The sequence below is a fragment of the Trachypithecus francoisi genome, unplaced genomic scaffold, assembly GCF_009764315.1.
Source record: "Trachypithecus francoisi isolate TF-2019V2 unplaced genomic scaffold, Tfra_2.0 Lachesis_group16, whole genome shotgun sequence".
NCBI classification, from domain to species: Eukaryota; Metazoa; Chordata; class Mammalia; order Primates; family Cercopithecidae; genus Trachypithecus; species Trachypithecus francoisi.
Window position 1 is genome coordinate 78,643,529 of NW_022681461.1, and position 17,566 is coordinate 78,661,094.

Genomic DNA, 17,566 nt, shown 5'->3' on the forward strand with positions numbered 1-17,566 from the left:
TTGCCATCACAATTAAAGGAGTAGGGGAGGAGGTGGCAGGTGTCTTCCTTTTTTGGTTCTTCTGTTTGAAAAGGGCTTAAAGTAAAAATCAGAGTTAAAGTAACTGGCCTGATCCTATGGGGGTGGGGTTGAAGCCCTCGAGGCCATGGGAAGGGGGACCTCAGTTTCCCTGCCAAAACACTCCCCTCCCCCAGCTGCAGCCCTGGCAGCCCTTGGCCAGAGCCAAACTAGAGGATGGAAGTCACACTCAAGGGTGTTCGACTCTGGATCTTAAGAGGGATTCCTGGCGTTGGCAGGGAGGGCCTAGTCAATTCGTTCCGGGCGAGATGCATTCCAAGAATGCTTCTGTGGTCGGCGAGGAGTGGAAAAATCAGGTATCACAAATATTCTGAGGAAATCTAATAGGTACCAGAATCGCAGGGTTCAAACAGGTGACAACGACAAAGGACGTTGGCAACTAGAACTCAAAATGGGGTGAGCGCACTCTCTGCCCGGTGCCCGAGCTTCCATCCCTTTCCCCAGTCTCCCCTCCCTTTTCTTTCCTAGGTTGACACCAGGCTAAGCGCCAGCGTTCACCGGTGAGGGGGCTCCGTGGAGAGGGGGGCGGAGCCCCGCGCCGCGCGCCCGAATCCAAAGTAAACACCTCGCCAAGCCTACGTTTAGAAAGTGATACCGAACACCACATTCACGTTTAAAAAAAATACTGTTTGCTGAGAAGATGAGAGCAAAACATTTCCCAGCTGGAAAATTACTGATCACAAACCAAGGGGAGTGGGGGTGGGGGAGGCAGCGTTAGAAGACTGAAGTAAAGATTGCCGTTTTCTATTCCCTTCCCGGGGGCGAGGACGCCTGAGGCGGGCTCGGTGTGCACTTTTCGGGAGCTAGGATCCTGGCACATAGTCAATTCCCAGCGAAGTCGGGGGGCCTACCTACCCGGAGCCTGAGCCGAAGGAACGAGTTGTCCTTTGACCTTTACTGGCCATTTCACCTCTTTATGACTCAGTTTCTCATCCATAAAGTGGAAAGGAGAGTGCGTGGCTTGAAAAGTGTTTCGAGGCTGGGCGCAGTGGCTCACGTCTGTAATCCCAGCACTTTGGGAGGCCGAGGCGGGCGGATCACTTGAGGTCAGGTGTTCGAGACCTGCCTGGCCCACATGGTGAAACTCCGTCTCCACGAAAAACAACAAAAATTAGCCGGGGTCGTGGCGCACGCCTGTAATCCCCGCTACTCGGGAGGCTGAGGCAGGAGAATCGCTTGAACCCAGGAGGAGGATGTTGCAGTGAGCTGAGATCGTGCCACTGCATTCCAGCCTGGGTGACAGAGCGAGTGTCCAAAAAAAAAAGGAAAGAAAGAGGAAAAAGAAAGGAAAGAGGAAGAAAGGAAAGAGAAAGAAAAAGAAGAGAAAGAGAAAGAAAGAAAGAAAGAAAGAAAGAGAAAGAAAGAGAAAGAAAGAGAAAGAAAGAGAAAGAAAAGAGAAAGAGAAGGAAGGAAAGAGAGAGAGAAAGAGTGCTTCGAGACGGCTGGTTGAAAAGTGTCTCTGCGCCTCACAGTCCCTCTTCTCTCCCTCACTCCTTTGAGTAAATCTTGAGCCCTTTCATTCCCTTTCTCGCTTTTTAAAGTATCAAAACCATAACTCCCCATTCTTGCCTCTTTCTGCCACTTCCCGGCGGAACACTCCTCTGGCCTTCTCATGAGGCTCCCAGTTCACGCTGCACAGTGCTGGGCACCCGCTTCCTCTCCACACCCCTAGCGCCCCCCACCCCTCGGCAGAAGAGACCGCGAGGAACCGTGCGAGGTCAGGCCGAGCGCCGGCACGGGCACTGGCGCTGCGCGGCGAGAGCGGACTCCAGCGAGCGCAGGGATGGAGGGGGAGACCGAGGGCTGGATGAGTCACGCCGAAAATCGCGCTCTTCTCCAGCGCGCAGACAGCGCGGCAAGCGCGTATGCGAGCAGGGGTGGGGACGCGTGACCATCCCGCCCGCTGACCCCACCAGTCTTCGCGGGCTTCGAACGCACGGAACCGACAATGGCGGTGAGTACTGCCCTGGTCGCGCAGAAACCGAACCTGCGCCCGGTTCCTCGCGCCCAGCTCTGGGGCGGACGCCGCCGCCGCCGCCGACACCACTGCCGCCGGCGTCAGCTCGGCTCCAGCCTGCCAGCTGCCCGGCTGGCGTCACGGCCCGGCCCGGCCCCGCCCGCGCCCCTCCTTCCCCTCCCCCGCCCCCACGTGCGCCGAGTTTGTTGATTTAGCTGCCATAGCAACGATGGAGGGGAGCCTCGGGGGGGCGGGGAGAAGAAAGGGAGGGGCGGGGCATGGGAGAAGGCGGAGGAAAAAGCTGAAGTGAAGGAAGTTTATAAGTAAGGAGCGCGCGCCGGCGGCCGGCAGTTCCCCGACCAGAGAGAGCGAACGTGTCTGCGGGCGCGCGGGGAGCAGAGGCGGTGGCGGGCGGCGGCGGCGGCACCGGGAGCCGCCGAGTGACCCTCCCCGCCCCTCTGGCCCCCCACCCTCGCACCCGCCCGCGGCCCGCGCCCATGGCCGCGCGCGTTCCACACAACTCCCCGGACTCCGCGCCCCGCGCCGCCAACCAGTTCGCAGCTCCGCGCCACCGCAGCCAGTCTCACCTGGCGGCACCATCCGCCCACCGCCCCGGCCACAGCCCCTGCACCCGCGGCAGCACTCAAGGCGACCGCGACAGCGGTGGGGGACGCTGCTGAGTGGAAGAGAGCGCAGCCCAGCCACCGGACCTACTTACTCGCCTCGCTGATTGTCTGTTTTTGAGTTTACAACTTTTCCAAGAACTTTTGTATGCAAAGGAACTTTTAAAAAAGGACGCCTCCAATTTATATTTAATCCAAAGAAGAAGGATCTCGGCCAATTTGGGGTTTTCGGTTTTGGCTTCGTTTCTTCTCTACGTTGACTTTGGGGTTTGGTTGCCCCAGCTGCTTCGGGCTCCCGAGGACCTTCCTGGGCCCCCGAATTAATGAGGTAGGTGAGGGGCGCGGTGCTGGGAGCAGGGAGGGGTGAGGACCGGTGGGACGCGCCGGAACGACGGCCGAAAGCCGCCCCTGACCCTGTCTCTGCGCCCTGCCCGGCTCGCAGGCAGCCACCTGGCGAGTCTGACATGGCTGTCAGCGACGCGCTGCTCCCATCTTTCTCCACGTTCGCGTCTGGCCCCGCGGGAAGGGAGAAGACACTGCGTCAAGCAGGTGCTCCGAATAACGTGAGTATCACCCCGGGCCGCCGGGAACGCCCGGTGGGTTTCCGTGGGTGTGGTGGGGGCGGGCGGAGCCCTGGGGTCACTAAGAGCCACTGAACGAGGGTAAGGAGCTGCCACCGCGCGGACTCCGCTGCCTTCCCGGGATAGCTTCCGTGCCCTTGGCTCAGCTGTACATGCCCGTGGTGCGAGCACTGCGGAGCCACCTGGGGCGCAAGCCGGGTCTTCACCAGTCCCCGGGCGCCCTGTCGGTAGGGCGGGCGCGCGCGGGCCACCGGGCGGGAGGTGGCCGCGTCCCCCAGACACTGGCTGGGCCAGAGTGAGTTTAGCGCGTAGGCGGCCCCGTGGCGAGAGCGCACCGAGAAAGCCTCGGTGTGCCAATTTCGGGGACGTCCACGGGACCTGGCGGGGGAGGGACCAGCCTTGGCGCTCACTCACACGCAACTGGGCAGACAGGACATAACGCCTGCGATACAGACGCATCACCGCTTCTCCGACTCGGGTGTGGGCTGAGATTGCAGCCCTGGCGCCCTGGGTTCCCTGGTGATTGCTGCCTGACCGGTCCCCATGTCTGGGCGGTGCAGTCGCGTGTGGCCCGCCAGCACGTCAGTATATCCGGTGGCAACAGGGGACCACCACTGACGGGCCTCTACCCCCCTGTCCCCTCAGCGCTGGCGGGAGGAGCTCTCCCACATGAAGCGACTTCCCCCGGTGCTTCCCGGCCGCCCGTATGACCTGGCGGCGGCGACCGTGGCCACAGACTTGGAGAGCGGCGTAGCCGGTGCGGCTTGCGGCGGTAGCAACCTGGCGCCCCTACCTCGGAGAGAGACCGAGGAGTTCAACGATCTCCTGGACCTGGACTTTATCCTCTCCAATTCGCTGACCCATCCTCCGGAGTCAGTGGCCGCCACCGTGTCCTCGTCAGCGTCAGCCTCCTCCTCATCGTCCCCGTCGAGCAGCGGCCCTGCCAGCGCGCCCTCCACCTGCAGCTTCACCTATCCGATCCGGGCCGGGAACGACCCAGGCGTGGCGCCGGGCGGCACGGGCGGAGGCCTCCTTTATGGGAGGGAGTCCGCTCCCCCTCCGACGGCTCCCTTCAACCTGGCGGACATCAACGACGTGAGCCCCTCGGGCGGCTTCGTGGCCGAGCTTCTGCGGCCAGAATTGGACCCAGTGTACATTCCGCCGCAGCAGCCGCCGCCGCCAGGTGGCGGGCTGATGGGCAAGTTCGTGCTGAAGGCGTCGCTGAGCGCCCCTGGCAGCGAGTACGGCAGCCCGTCGGTCATCAGCGTCAGCAAAGGCAGCCCTGACGGCAGCCACCCGGTGGTGGTGGCGCCCTACAACGGTGGGCCGCCGCGCACGTGCCCCAAGATTAAGCAGGAGGCGGTCTCTTCGTGCACCCACTTGGGCGCTGGACCCCCTCTCAGCAATGGCCACCGACCGGCTGCACACGACTTCCCCCTGGGGCGGCAGCTCCCCAGCAGGACTACCCCGACCCTGGGTCTTGAGGAAGTGCTAAGCAGCAGGGACTGTCACCCTGCCCTGCCGCTTCCCCCGGGCTTCCATCCCCACCCGGGGCCCAATTACCCATCCTTCCTGCCCGACCAGATGCAGCCTCAAGTCCCGCCGCTCCATTACCAAGGTCAGTCCCGGGGATTTGTAGCTCGGGCTGGGGAGCCCTGTGTGTGTTGGCCCCTCGGGGCACACAGGATGATGCTCACCCCACCTTCTCCACCCCTAGAGCTCATGCCACCCGGTTCCTGCATGCCTGAGGAGCCCAAGCCAAAGAGGGGAAGACGATCGTGGCCCCGGAAAAGGACCGCCACCCACACTTGTGATTACGCGGGCTGTGGCAAAACCTATACAAAGAGTTCCCATCTCAAGGCACACCTGCGAACCCACACAGGTAGGGGGACAAACTGCAGAAGGAAGGGGTTAGCTTCCAGCCCTATGGGGCTACCAGTGGACACTCCTCAGTGCTTCCTTGGCTTCCCAGGGCAGTCTATCACCTTGATCTCTGGGATCACTGGGGAGGACAGCAAACCGGCGCCTACTTTTCTTCCCAGGAGCCTTTTGCTTGATGGATGGTATCTGTGCTTGAATGTGCAATTTTGTTTGGCCTTTAAAAGGCAGAGATTCCCCGCGGTCTGTGGGCCTCTCCTAGCTTGGGCATTGTAATCAAGAAATTATACTTTCCTATGCAAAAGCATGATGGTTTTTTTTTTTAAACTAGGTTTTTAATGTTACCTTCCCAGGTTCACCCTCCCTTTCTATTATTTTGAATTTTGGTCTTAACAATTCGGTCTTATTTACTTTTTTGTTATTTGTTTTGATTTACATTTTTATTTTTTTCCCCCCACAAGCAGAAGGTTTTATTTTCAATTCCAAGAATATGATGGTCAAAATTGCTGGGGAGATTCTGATTTAGGATTGTCACTGCAGAGCATTTCCATGTCAATGTAAGTAGGTACTCAAAGTCACGTAGGCACTTAGCATTCAGTAAGGTAAAGGTAAAGAAAAAAAATTAGCCACCTGTGGCTTTTTATCCCCAATTGTAGTAGGAATAAGATTGCCTGGTTTGCACACACCACCAATCACAATTTCCAAATTTCATTTTCACCACTGAGATGTCTTGACTCAAACATTAGTATAGGTTTAGGTGGTGTTTGTGTGTTTTTGGTGAAACATTAGTATAGGTGTAGGTGTTGTGTGCTTAACTGACCCCCTAAAAACAAGACCAAATACTTAAGACATGGAATGTATTCCTGTTTATGACATGGAATTCAATACAGCCCGTCAGTGGTATAAAGACTTTTCCTGGATTCCTTTAGGATAGGGTCAGAGTTGGTTTAGTATCTGGCCTTCAGTTTTTAAAAGGGCCCATTCTTTGATATAGCAATGGCGTTAATTTTTTTTTTCTTTTGCCTTTACAGGTGAGAAACCTTACCACTGTGACTGGGATGGCTGTGGATGGAAATTCGCCCGCTCAGATGAACTGACCAGGCACTACCGTAAACACACTGGACACCGCCCGTTCCAGTGCCAAAAATGCGACCGAGCATTTTCCAGGTCGGACCACCTCGCCTTACACATGAAGAGGCATTTTTAAATCCCAGACAGTGGATGTGACCCACACTGCCAGAAGAGAATTCAGTATTTTTTACCTTTCACACTGTCTTCCCGATGAGGGAAGGAGCCCAGCCAGAAAGCACTACAATCATGGTCAAGTTCCCAACTGAGTCATCTTGTGAGTGGATAATCAGGAAAAATGCGGAATCCAAAAGACAAAAATCAAAGAACAGATGGGGTCTGTGACTGGATCTTCTATCATTCCAATTCTAAATCCGACTTGAATATTATATTCCTGGACTTACAAAATGCCAAGGGGGTGACTGGAAGTTGTGGATATCAGGGTATAAATTACATCCGTGAGTTGGGGGAGGGAAGACCAGAATTCCCTTGAATTGTGTATTGATGCAATATAAGCATAAAAGATCACCTTGTATTCTCTTTACCTTCTAAAAGCCATTATTATGATGTTAGAAGAAGAGGAAGAAATTCAGGTACAGAAAACATGTTTAAATAGCCTAAATGATGGTGCTTGGTGAGTCTTGGTTCTAAAGGTACCAAACAAGGAAGCCAAAGTTTTCAAACTGCTGCATACTTTGACAAGGAAAATCTATATTTGTCTTCCGATCTACATTTATGACCTAAGTCAGGTAATATACCTGGTTTACTTCTTTAGCATTTTTATGCAGACAGTCTGTTATGCACTGTGGTTTCAGATGTGCAATAATTTGTACAATGGTTTATTCCCAAGTATGCCTTAAGCAGAACAAATGTGTTTTTCTATATAGTTCCTTGCCTTAATAAATATGTAATATAAATTTAAGCAAACGTCTATTTTGTATATTTGTAAACTACAAAGTAAAATGAACATTTTGTGGAGTTTGTATTTTGCATACTCAAGGTGAGAATTAAGTTTTAAATAAACCTATAATATTTTATCTGAATAATGTTTTTTATTGTTTTGTTTTTCTCCTGGAAAAATATGAACAATATTTGGTTTAAACACACTGGGGTAATAGGGCATGTAAGAAGCACACCCAAAAAAGCTAACTTTATGTCAACAAATTAAAATACCTTTTTTTAACAAAACTATTTAGTTTTACAATAAATACTATCAATATAGGGCTGAGAACTCTTGAATATTGTAAGTTTAAAAATTACAAGATTAAAAACCCAGTTCAGGTTTTCTCTTTCCAAATGTACATAAAGCTACATGAAAGCAGTTTCCTTACCTATGATTTTCCCAGTAGAAACAGCTTAATCATTCTTAAAATTGCTCAGTTTAGTATGAAAATATTTATGAAATATATACATTTCAGTTTCATACTGGAAAAAAAATCCTTAGGGTTTGTCTTTTAAAGTAAATAAAAATATAAAAGTTTTCTGTGCAGGCCTGTCCCAGCGCCCCTCACATTTGAGTAACAAAAGAACCTTCCCACAGCAGACAACCCTAAGAACATAGTTCCACAGTGCCCTCCTGAGGATTAAAGGATTCATTTATGCTTGGTGTGTCTTACAGATACATTGCTTCTACTAGTTACAGCCCTAAAGAGGTCAGAACCAAAGTTTCTGGCAGATTGTTTTAAAACTAAGTCAGTTCCCCTGATTGAAGGTGGGCAAACAAACTGAAATAAAATAATTTTAAAATTATACAAATTCACAAAACTAAGTGTAAAGTAAAGTCGGTGTTTTCGTAAGTTTGTAGTGTTTATATTAGAAGTTTTAATATTAAAACTCAAAACTGCCCTGTTAGAATCTGAAGTTCTTGAAGTGGGTGGCTGAGAGATTGAAATTCATTTGGGGCTATCACAAAATGGAAAAAGCATTTGTGACACTTGTTGACACCTTATATACTTGTAATAGTGATGTGGGTGACTAATACTTATCATCAAGGGGACAGAGCTCACTGCTCACTGGCATTTTCTTTAGAGTGTTTATTAACTGTTGATTATATCTAGTGTCCAGAGGCGCATTTGTACCATTGGTACATTTACTAAATGAAATAAAAAATGGACATTTATAAGAGGCTTATGGTAGATCAACGCAAGGTATTTTCTTTGGCTTTTGAGAGTCCAGCATGACTGGAAAGCATGGCATGTGTCTCAGCTTAAAAGAAAACAGGTGCATCAATAGGATGGAATTTTATGTGGCCAAGAACATATTCAAAGCATATTTAATGACATGGAAAAATGCTCATGGTATGTTAAGTGGAAAAAGCAGGATATAAGACTATAAACAGTACCAATTCAACTGTGTACATTTAAGTGTATGTGTGCTTTGAAGGAGAGAGAGAGAAACAAAAGGAAATTAAGAGAAAACCCTAGAAGGAACTGCCAAAATATACTGGTTTTCTCAGTTTTAATTTTCTTTTTGTTTTTCTTTCTTTCTTTTTTTTTTTTTTTGAGATGGATTCTTGCTTGTCACCAAGGCTGGAGTGCAGTGGTGTGATCTTGGCTCACTGCAACCTCCACTTCCTGGGTTCAAGCGATTCTCCTGCCTCAGCCTCCTGAGTAGCTGGGATTACAGGCGCCCATCACCACACCCAACTAATTTTTGTATATTTAGTGGAGACAGGGTTTCCACGTTAGCCAGGCTGGTTTCGAACTGCTGACCTCAAGTGATCTGTCCACCTAGGCTTCCCAAAGTGCTGGGATTACAAGCATAAGCCACCATGCCCAGCCTAAATTTTCTTTTTTGCAGTTTTCAAATATTCTAAAGCCGCTATAATAAGTTTGAAAAACTTTTTCATAAGAATGAAGATATAAAGAGCCATTAAAATTATTTAAACACAAAGCCTTCATTAGAACAGATTATTCTGTAAATTATGTTTAGATTCCTTTACGTTTAAATTTCTTAGATTTCTGTTAAATTGTGGTTGGTTGCTTTCATCATCCACCTCTGTTATACAGAATCGTCTGGCACACAGTTGCTGTATGAAAATGACTATAAAATGCCATATTTATATTTGCTAAGTGCATATTATCTCAAATAGAAGAAACATGCATAAATTATCAAGAATTTTAAATTTATTTGAAATTTTCTGATGTCACAGATTAACATTCCTCTATGTTAACTTTTTCTTCATTTTTAAATTTTTATTTAATTTTTTTCTTCAGCTTTTAAGTTTGGGGTACATGTGCAGGATGTGAAGGTTTGTTACATAGGTAAACATGTGCCATGGTAGTTTGCTGCACAGATCATCCCATCACCTAGATATTAAGCCCAGCATCCATTAGCTATTTTTCCTGATGCTCTCTCTCTTCCTACCCCTATTTTTTTAATTTTTAATTTTATTTTAAAAATTTTTATAGAGACAGGGTCTCACTATGTTGCCCAGGTTGGTCTCAAACTCCTGAGCTCAAGCAATCCTCCTGCCTCAGCCTCCCAAAATGCTGGGATTACAGGCGTGAGTCGCAGCACTCAGCCTACATTAACTTTTTCTAGCCTGAAAAAGAAAGCTTCACTATCTAAAATGAATGACGAAGATTTCCCAAAATGGTGACCAAACAAAATACTATTCAACGTACACCAATAACTGAATTATTTACTCTGGGACCTCTCAGCTGTGGGCTCCTAGATGTACTGTCATTATGGTGTTACAGAGCCGTTTATACACTGTACAATAAGGAGTACCTAATAATTGTGATGCCTGCTTATTATATTTTCCTTATGACACTTAATTTTACTGCTTTTTATTTTAACTTGTGTGCCTACACACACAAAGGATTAACAATGATGTTTCCTACGCGCATCAACGGACTCTCAGTCCACCTATTTTCCAGCAAAATGTCTCTTCTGATAAAATTCTTTCTGCTTCAAAACGTATTTGACTCTTGCTACCCTGTTTCAGTTTGTAAAACAAAAGAGATGCCTTCACTATCTCATGTAGGATGGTCATGGGGAATATTTCTTTTTCATCCAAAAATTGTTCCAGGCCGGGTGTGGTGGCTCACGCCTGTAAGGCTGAGGTGGGAGGATTGCCTGAGGCCAAGAGTTTGAGAGCTGCCTGGGAAACACCAAGACCCCATCTCTACCAAAAAATAAAAAAATATAAAATAACTGAAAAAGTGTTAAAATTTTTAGAAACATGAAATGCTCTTCACAGTTGGAGATTACTAATTTTTACATATAATTTATTTCCATATAAGGAAGCCCAGGTGAGGCCGTCTTTATGCTATAGAAGCAAGTCCACAGAGAAAATATTAAAACAAGCAGCGGAGGTACCTGTTGTACTTCAACAAATGGGAGTATCTAAATTTAGCAGCCTGTGTCAGCCACCTGTCCTATTAAATGTTCTAGCTTCTGAAGCTCCATTCAACACAACATACATACATAGATGGATTTGTAGCGTAGATACTCCCTCACCCACTCTTGTCCATTTCCATCTCTCTCATACAGACATGAACGCCACCCAGTCCCACATATAAACCCTTTTACTTTATGTATTATTCTTATCATTTTGTTCATGATTTTATTACGTATTGCATTTTATCTATTTGTTTTACTTCTTTGTATTTGCTTAGCACCTTCTACAGGCTATTGTATAGTGACATGTTTTTATAGTGCTAAACCGAAGCTATGTCTGCCTCCTAAAGGATGTTTATGAAACTATCATTCATTGTTCACATGCAGAGTCATTCAATAATATTTCATATAAAACCTCCAAGACTAGTCTACATAATGAATGCTGTAAAAAATATCACGGGATGTTCTACCTGTGGGGAAAAAAAGTACAAACCACAAACTACTGTTAAAGTCAGAATACTGCATGAAAATAAAAACTTTTTTTTCTACATTAAATGAAACTAAAATGAAAGTTGGAAAGTTTCCCTTTGGAAAACTTTAACTTAAACAAAAAGGTGAATCTTAAGCAAATTTCTCACCATCTCCTGAAAAACTAATAAATTCTTAAATTGGTTTGAAGAACCTGGTTCTTTAATCTCTTGGTCACAGTCAAAACAGAGGGAAAGCAACTGCTAAAATGTTATACACAGAAAAATCTTTCAGGCTGGAATCAAGTCTACCACAGCCAGTTAACTTAGCTGGAGAGGAATGGGTGCATGGGGTAGAAATATTAGTCAATTGCTTCTCTGGAGTCATGTGCATCTGGAGCCCATCTTTTTAATTGTTTTCCACGGTGCCCTTGATATAATATCCTTTTTTGAATTGCTTCGGTCTGCTTGACACCCTAGATGAGTCAGCATGTTGCAATCGTTCGCCCAAATGTCTTTCTCCACTTGGTCTTTTTTTTTTTTTTTTTTTTAAGACGTTGTCTTGCTCTGTCGCCCAGGCTGCAGTACAGTAGCGCAATCTTGGCTCACTGCAACCTCCACCACCCGGGTTCAAGCCATTCTTCTGCCTCAGCCTCCATAGTAGCTGGGACTACAGGCAAACACCAACACGCCCGACTGATTTTGCATTTTTAGTACAGATGGGGCTTCGCCCTGTTGGCCAGTTCTCGAACTCCTGACCTCAAGTGATCCACCCGCCTCAGTCCCCCAAAGTGCTGGGATTACAGGCATGGAGCCACCACACGTGGCCTCCACTTGTTCTTAAAGGAAAGGAGGAAAAAAACAAATTCAATTTAATAACAGCAAAAAGTAAATTCACAGTTAGAAATCCCTTTGACATCTCATCTGAAGATACCTAACAGAACATTTTTCTTTTTTTTTTTTGTTTTGGTATTATTAGTAGAGATGGGGTTTCACCATGTTGGCTGGGCTGTTCTCGAACTCCTGACCTCAAGTAACCCACCCGCCTCGGCCTTCTAAAGTGTTGAGATTACAGGCGTGAGCCACTGCACCCGGCCTGCTTTTGTTTTTTGTAAAGACAGGGTCTCCCTATGTTGCCCAGGCTGGTTATGTTTCTTTTCATGTCCATTTTACATGTTACAATAATATAATCTAAACAGAACAAGAAACAAGAAAGTTAGCGTTTTAGAGAGACAGAGAGGACCAGAAGGTCAAGTGGGGCTATAATTCCTGTCTCACCTATAATACTTGAATATGTACAAACTGGCACTGGATCAATATATTACTAAATAGTGGCCAAATCCCCATGATACAAAACCAATGCACTCAGGTGCTATACCTATATACCCATTTAAAAGCTGAAATGAGCAAATCACTTTATGGAGAAATTGGAGAAACCCTGCATACACTTGCTGAAAAGACCAGGAGATAGTAATTGGTATAAACTATGAAAGAATAATCTCTTAGACATGACAAATGAAAGAGATTTTCTCTGTAGGGATGAGCATGCTTCTTGCCTGCTCCAGGTCACTTTTTGTCAGTGTATAATAATTCCTTCTGCACAGCTCTGTGAGGCTTACAAAGTACTGACACCCTATATTACCTCAATCTTACAAAGTAGGGATGGGATTTTCCTCTCCCATCTCCAGTATGCGGATGAAGAAACTCAGGTTCCCTTTACAGGTTAGCATTTTGCTGTCACTTCTCATTCTTGCTGACATACTCAAAGCACTTCTCTTCTAATACCTTTGTTTCAGTCTGCTGGGCAGGTAGGGCTACAGGTATAAAGGATCCACCCCAATTGAAAAGGATTTGCTAACTCCAGGTTCTTCCAGTAACCCTGTTGAAGAGTCAAAAGCCTCAGACTTTCTGTCTCCCAATCAATGTACTATTTCCTTTGTCAAAGTAGACATATGGGGAAGACAGAGTTTCCTGCAGCTGTTTCTTCAGCTGGGGCCACTATGCCATGTACACAATTCATACTTTTCGTTCTGAAGTTCTTGTTTCTGGCCTCACCTCTGGCCCAGCACACAGCTCTCCTGGTCAAATAGATCTGGTCAAGCCCATCCCCTATTCTGTAACTTCCCATGGTCCCCAGCACTAGTGGATATAGATTTAACATGGTCATTTCCCTAGTTGTGGCTTCTAGCTGCTTGTTCAAGACCCTATCTAGGGCCAGGTGTGGTGGCTCACACCTGTAATGCCAGCACTTTGGGAGGCCAAGGCAGGCAGATCACAAGTTCAGGAGTTCAAAACCAGCCTGGCCAACATGGCATAACCCCGGCCCTACTAAAAATAACCAAAAACTAGCCAGTCATGGTGGCAGGCGCCTGGAATCCCAGCTACTCAGGAGGCTGAGGCAGGAGAATTGATTGAACCCAGGAGGTGGAGGTTGCGGTGAGCTGACATTATGCCATTGCACCCCAGCCTGAGTGACAAGAACAAGACTTTATCTCAAAAAAAAAAAAAAATTGGCGGGGTGTGGTGGCAGTAGCCTGTTATCCCAACTTCTCAGGAGGCCGAGGCAGGAATATTGCTTGAACTCGAGGTGGAGGTGACAGTGGACTGAGATCACGCCACTGCACTCCAGCCTGGGCGACGAGCGCAACTCTGTCTCAACAACAACAATAACAAAAGACCTTATCTAGTTCCTCCTTAGGTAAACCTGCCATGCTCAACAACTTCTGGTCCCCCAGTGCACATGGCTGTTTCAGCATTTGAAACTTGCCTGCAATACTGGTCTCCACTGCTTCTGGAAAGACCCCTACTACTCTCACAAAAGCCTATATATCTCTTAAAGCCCAGCTCTTAAGAATACTCCTCCATTCTACTTAGATCTTGCATTAAACACTTATTCTTATGTATTACAAGATTATGTGGGGTTTTTCTCTGTGTTTTGTTTGTTTGTTTGTTTGAGATAAGGTCTTGCTCTGTTGCCCAGGCTGAAGGGCAGTGGTGCAAACATGGCTCATAGCAACCTCAAACTCCTGAGCTCAAATGATCCTCCCATGTCAGCCTCCTAAGGAGCTGGAACCACAGGCACATGCCACTACTCCTGGTTCATTTCATTATTATTTTTCTGTAGAGATGGAGTCTCACTATATTGCCCAGGCTGGTCTCTAACTCCTGGCCTCAAGTGATCCTCCTGCCTTGGCCTCCCAAAGTACTGGGATTACAGGTGTGAGCCACTGCACCCAGTTTATTATAAGGTCTTATGGGTCTGGCTTCCCCTAAAGACATGAGCTTCTGGAGGGCACTCGGAGGTTTCTTGATTTGTTCTTGAATACCCTCAGTTACTGAACTTAATTGAATAAAAGTAATCATTTATTGGATATTTAGCCAAAATCCTGGGTCATCCAAAGAAAGGACAAAATTTCTCCTTTCCCCAAATTTTGGCATCCTTGAGGACATGCCCAGTGGTCTCTAAATTGCTTCCTGTAGGTCACCTGACATCCACCTGCCTTCCTCAACACACAACAAACCCCTCAAATGAACAAAACTCTTTGCAGAGTCAATCCCAGCACTTTGGTAGGCTGAAGTGGACGGATCACTTGAGATCAGGAGTTCTAGACCAGCATGGCCAACATGGTGAAACCCCATCTCTATTGAAAATACAAAAATTAGCCAGGCATGGTCTCATGCACCTGTAATCCCAGCTACTTAGGAGGCTGAGACAAGAGAATTGCTTGAACCTGGGAGGCAGAGGTTGCAGTGAGCTGAGATCATGCCACTGCACTCCAGCATGAGCAACAGAGTGAGACCCTGTCTCAAAATCCTGGCATCTCCTTTTAGTGAACTCTTCCTTGCATTGACTCTGGGAAAAAAGTATCTGTAATCCCAGCACTTTGGGAGGCCAAGGCGGGCAGATTACTTGAGGTCAGGAGTTTGAGACCAGGCTGACCAACATGGTGAAACCCCATCTCTACTAAAAATACAAAAATTAGCCTGGCGTGGTGGTGGGCACCTGTAATACCAGTAGGAGGCTGAGTCAGGAGAATCGCTTGAAGCCGGGAGGCAGAGGTTGCAGTGAGCCAAGATCGTGCCACTGCACTCCAGCCTGGGTGACAGAGGGAGGCTCAGTATCAAAAAATAATAATAAAATAAAATAAAAGCTAAAAGAGGGTACTTTCCTGACCTCATGATCTACCCGCCTCAGCCTCCCAAAGTGCTGCGATTATAGGCGTGAGCTACCGCACCAGCTAAAAGAGGGTACTTTCTACTCTAGGATATTGAGTGGGCCAGTCTGCCCAAACAGGAAGGTTTAGCTTTGGGTGCTGTGAAACCCACCCATTTGGTTTGCTCCACTTCAAGCTTGAGACTCTTCTAGTTTGCCTGGATGACAGTAGTTTTCTGACCTCTGAATACATCTAAATAAACTGACTCTGACGGTGCACGGAATTGACCATTGCCCTGCCTTTGAGGCACTGTTACAGCCTCACCTAGGAATGGGTAACACTGCAAGGACTGAAGCTGTAAAATTACGTAGGTGGCTCACACCTCTAATGCTAACACTTTGGGAGGCTGAGGTGGGAGGATCACTTGAAATAGGGAGACTCTGTCTCTACAAAAAAAATAATAATAATAACAAAGTTAGCCAGGAGTGGTGGCATGTTCCTGTGGTCCCAGCTCCTCAAGAGGCTGAGGTGGAAAGATTCCTTGAGCCCAGGAGGCTGAGGCTGCAGTGAGCTATGATTGTTCTACTGTACTCCAGCCTGGGTGACAGAGCAAGACCCTGTCTCAAAAATAAAATAAAATTACGTAAGATGTTTGAAAAGGAAAGTATCTTCAAGACCATTTAACTCAAGGAAAAGACCCAGATAAAGGATTTGTGACCTTGCCCAAGGTCACATTGAGTTGGCATCTGAGCAACCAGCACCTAGATCTGATTTACTTAACAGGCCAACCACAGATGGCTTCATCCTAACAGCCCAAGGGAAGCTTAGAGGAATCAAGATGATCAAAAACACCTTGCTGGCTGGGCGTGGTGGCTCACGCCTGTAATCCCAACACTTTGGTAGGCCGAGGTGGGTGGATCACTTGAGATCAGGAGTTCCAGACCAGCATGGCCAACATGGTGAAACCCCATCTCTATTGAAAATACAAAAATTAGCTGGGCATGGTGGTGTGCACCAGTAATCCCAGCTACTTAGGAGGCCGAGGCAAGATAATTGCTTGAACCTGGGGGACAGAGGTTGCAGTGAGCTGAGATCACGCCACTGCACTCCAGCCTGGGCGACAGAGTGAGACTCTGTCTCAAAAACAAAACAAAACAAACAAACAAAACACTGTGCTCACCTCGGCAGCACATAGCCTAAAACTGGAATGATACAGAAAAGATTAGCATGGCCCCTGCGCAAGGATGACATACAAATTCGTGAAGTGTTCCATATTTTTCTGTTCTTGCATGGGCTCTTAAGCAACATGGAAATAAGGTTGATGGAAAATAAACACCAGTTTCTAAACAAACAAACAACAACAACAAAACAAACAAAAAAAAACACCAGGCAGAAAAGATGGCTTTCAGAGGAGGTTCTGTTTTTTGGTTTTTTTCCTTTTTTTGAGATGGGAGATGAGGTCTCATTCTGTCACCCAGGCTGAGTGGTGCAATCACAGCACACTGCAGCCTCGACCTCCTGGGCTCAAGAGACTCTCCCTCTCAGCCCCCTAAGTAGCTGAGACCACAGACATGCACCAACATACCTGGCTCATTTTTCCAAAAAATTATTTTGTAGAGACAAGGGTATCCCTATGTTGCCCAGGCTGGTCTCTAACTCCTGGGCTCAAGGGCCTCGACCTCCCAAAGTGCTAGGATTACAGGCATGAGCCACAGTGCCTAGCCCTGGAAAGTCCTAAATTCAATGTAATGTTGTGCTCTAACATCCAAAAAGTATTTTACTGTGCTTTATCATCCTTGTATGTAGCGCTCTGTTACTGGCCAACTAAGACAGGACTACTTACTGGTCACTGTGTTCCCTCTAGAGAGAACATAGGAAACCATTCCCTCAAAGTGTTATAGTATTATTCTGGCTTTGTTCTACGTTCTCTTTCCATGCAATTGATTCAAACATATGTAATCAATTCAGGGATCTACTGTATCAGCCTCTGTGCAAAGGTCAGGAGAAACAAAGATGAGTAAGAATATGTAAATATGGCCGGGCGCGGTGGCTCACACCTGTAATCCCAGCTCATTGGGAGGCCGAGGTAGGTGGATCACCTGAGGTCAGAGGTTCAAGACCAGCCTGGCCAACATGGTGAAACTCCATCTCTACTTAAAATATAAAAATGAGCTAGGTGTGGTAGTGGGCGCCTGTAATCCCAGCTATTTGGGAGGCTGAGGCAGGAGAATCACTTGAACGCAGAAAGTAGAGGTTGCAGTGAGCTGAGATCGTACCACTGCACCCCAGCCTGGGTGACAGAGGGAGACTCAGTCTCAAAAAAAAAAAAAAAAGAATATGTAAATATGCAGGTTTACAGATACTGTTTCTCCCTACAACTGCTCTGGAAAGGGCATAAAGTGTAAGTTAAATGAAA

At 47.2% G+C, this 17,566-nt stretch overlaps 1 protein-coding gene, 1 long non-coding RNA gene and 1 other non-coding gene across 4 annotated transcripts in view; 2 read left to right on the top strand and 1 right to left on the bottom strand.

Moving 5' to 3' along the window:
- The first annotated feature begins 2,304 nt into the window (after positions 1-2,304).
- Positions 2,305-7,228, top strand: KLF4 (Kruppel like factor 4). 2 transcript variants are annotated; one of them, XM_033237887.1, is made up of 5 exons: positions 2,305-2,986; positions 3,101-3,221; positions 3,885-4,857; positions 4,957-5,121; positions 6,149-7,228. In XM_033237887.1, exons 1-5 carry the CDS (start codon positions 2,982-2,984, stop codon positions 6,322-6,324), a joined length of 1,440 nt encoding a protein of 479 aa, XP_033093778.1. In that variant the 5' UTR covers positions 2,305-2,981; the 3' UTR covers positions 6,325-7,228. The 2 variants fall into 2 exon arrangements, with proteins under 2 accessions (XP_033093778.1, XP_033093777.1); XM_033237886.1 differs by having other exon boundaries at positions 3,885-5,121.
- Positions 7,229-11,804: 4,576 nt separating this feature from the next.
- Positions 11,805-17,566, bottom strand: part of LOC117099393 — a 36,739-nt gene continuing 30,977 nt past the window's right edge. Inside the window, exon 3 of the long non-coding RNA XR_004443796.1 lies at positions 11,805-11,835. This is a non-coding gene — a long non-coding RNA (uncharacterized LOC117099393). The remainder of the gene's footprint in view (positions 11,836-17,566) is intronic.
- LOC117099545 lies at positions 16,323-16,429 on the top strand. The gene has a single exon (XR_004443870.1). It is a non-coding gene; the product is annotated as a U6 spliceosomal RNA (small nuclear RNA).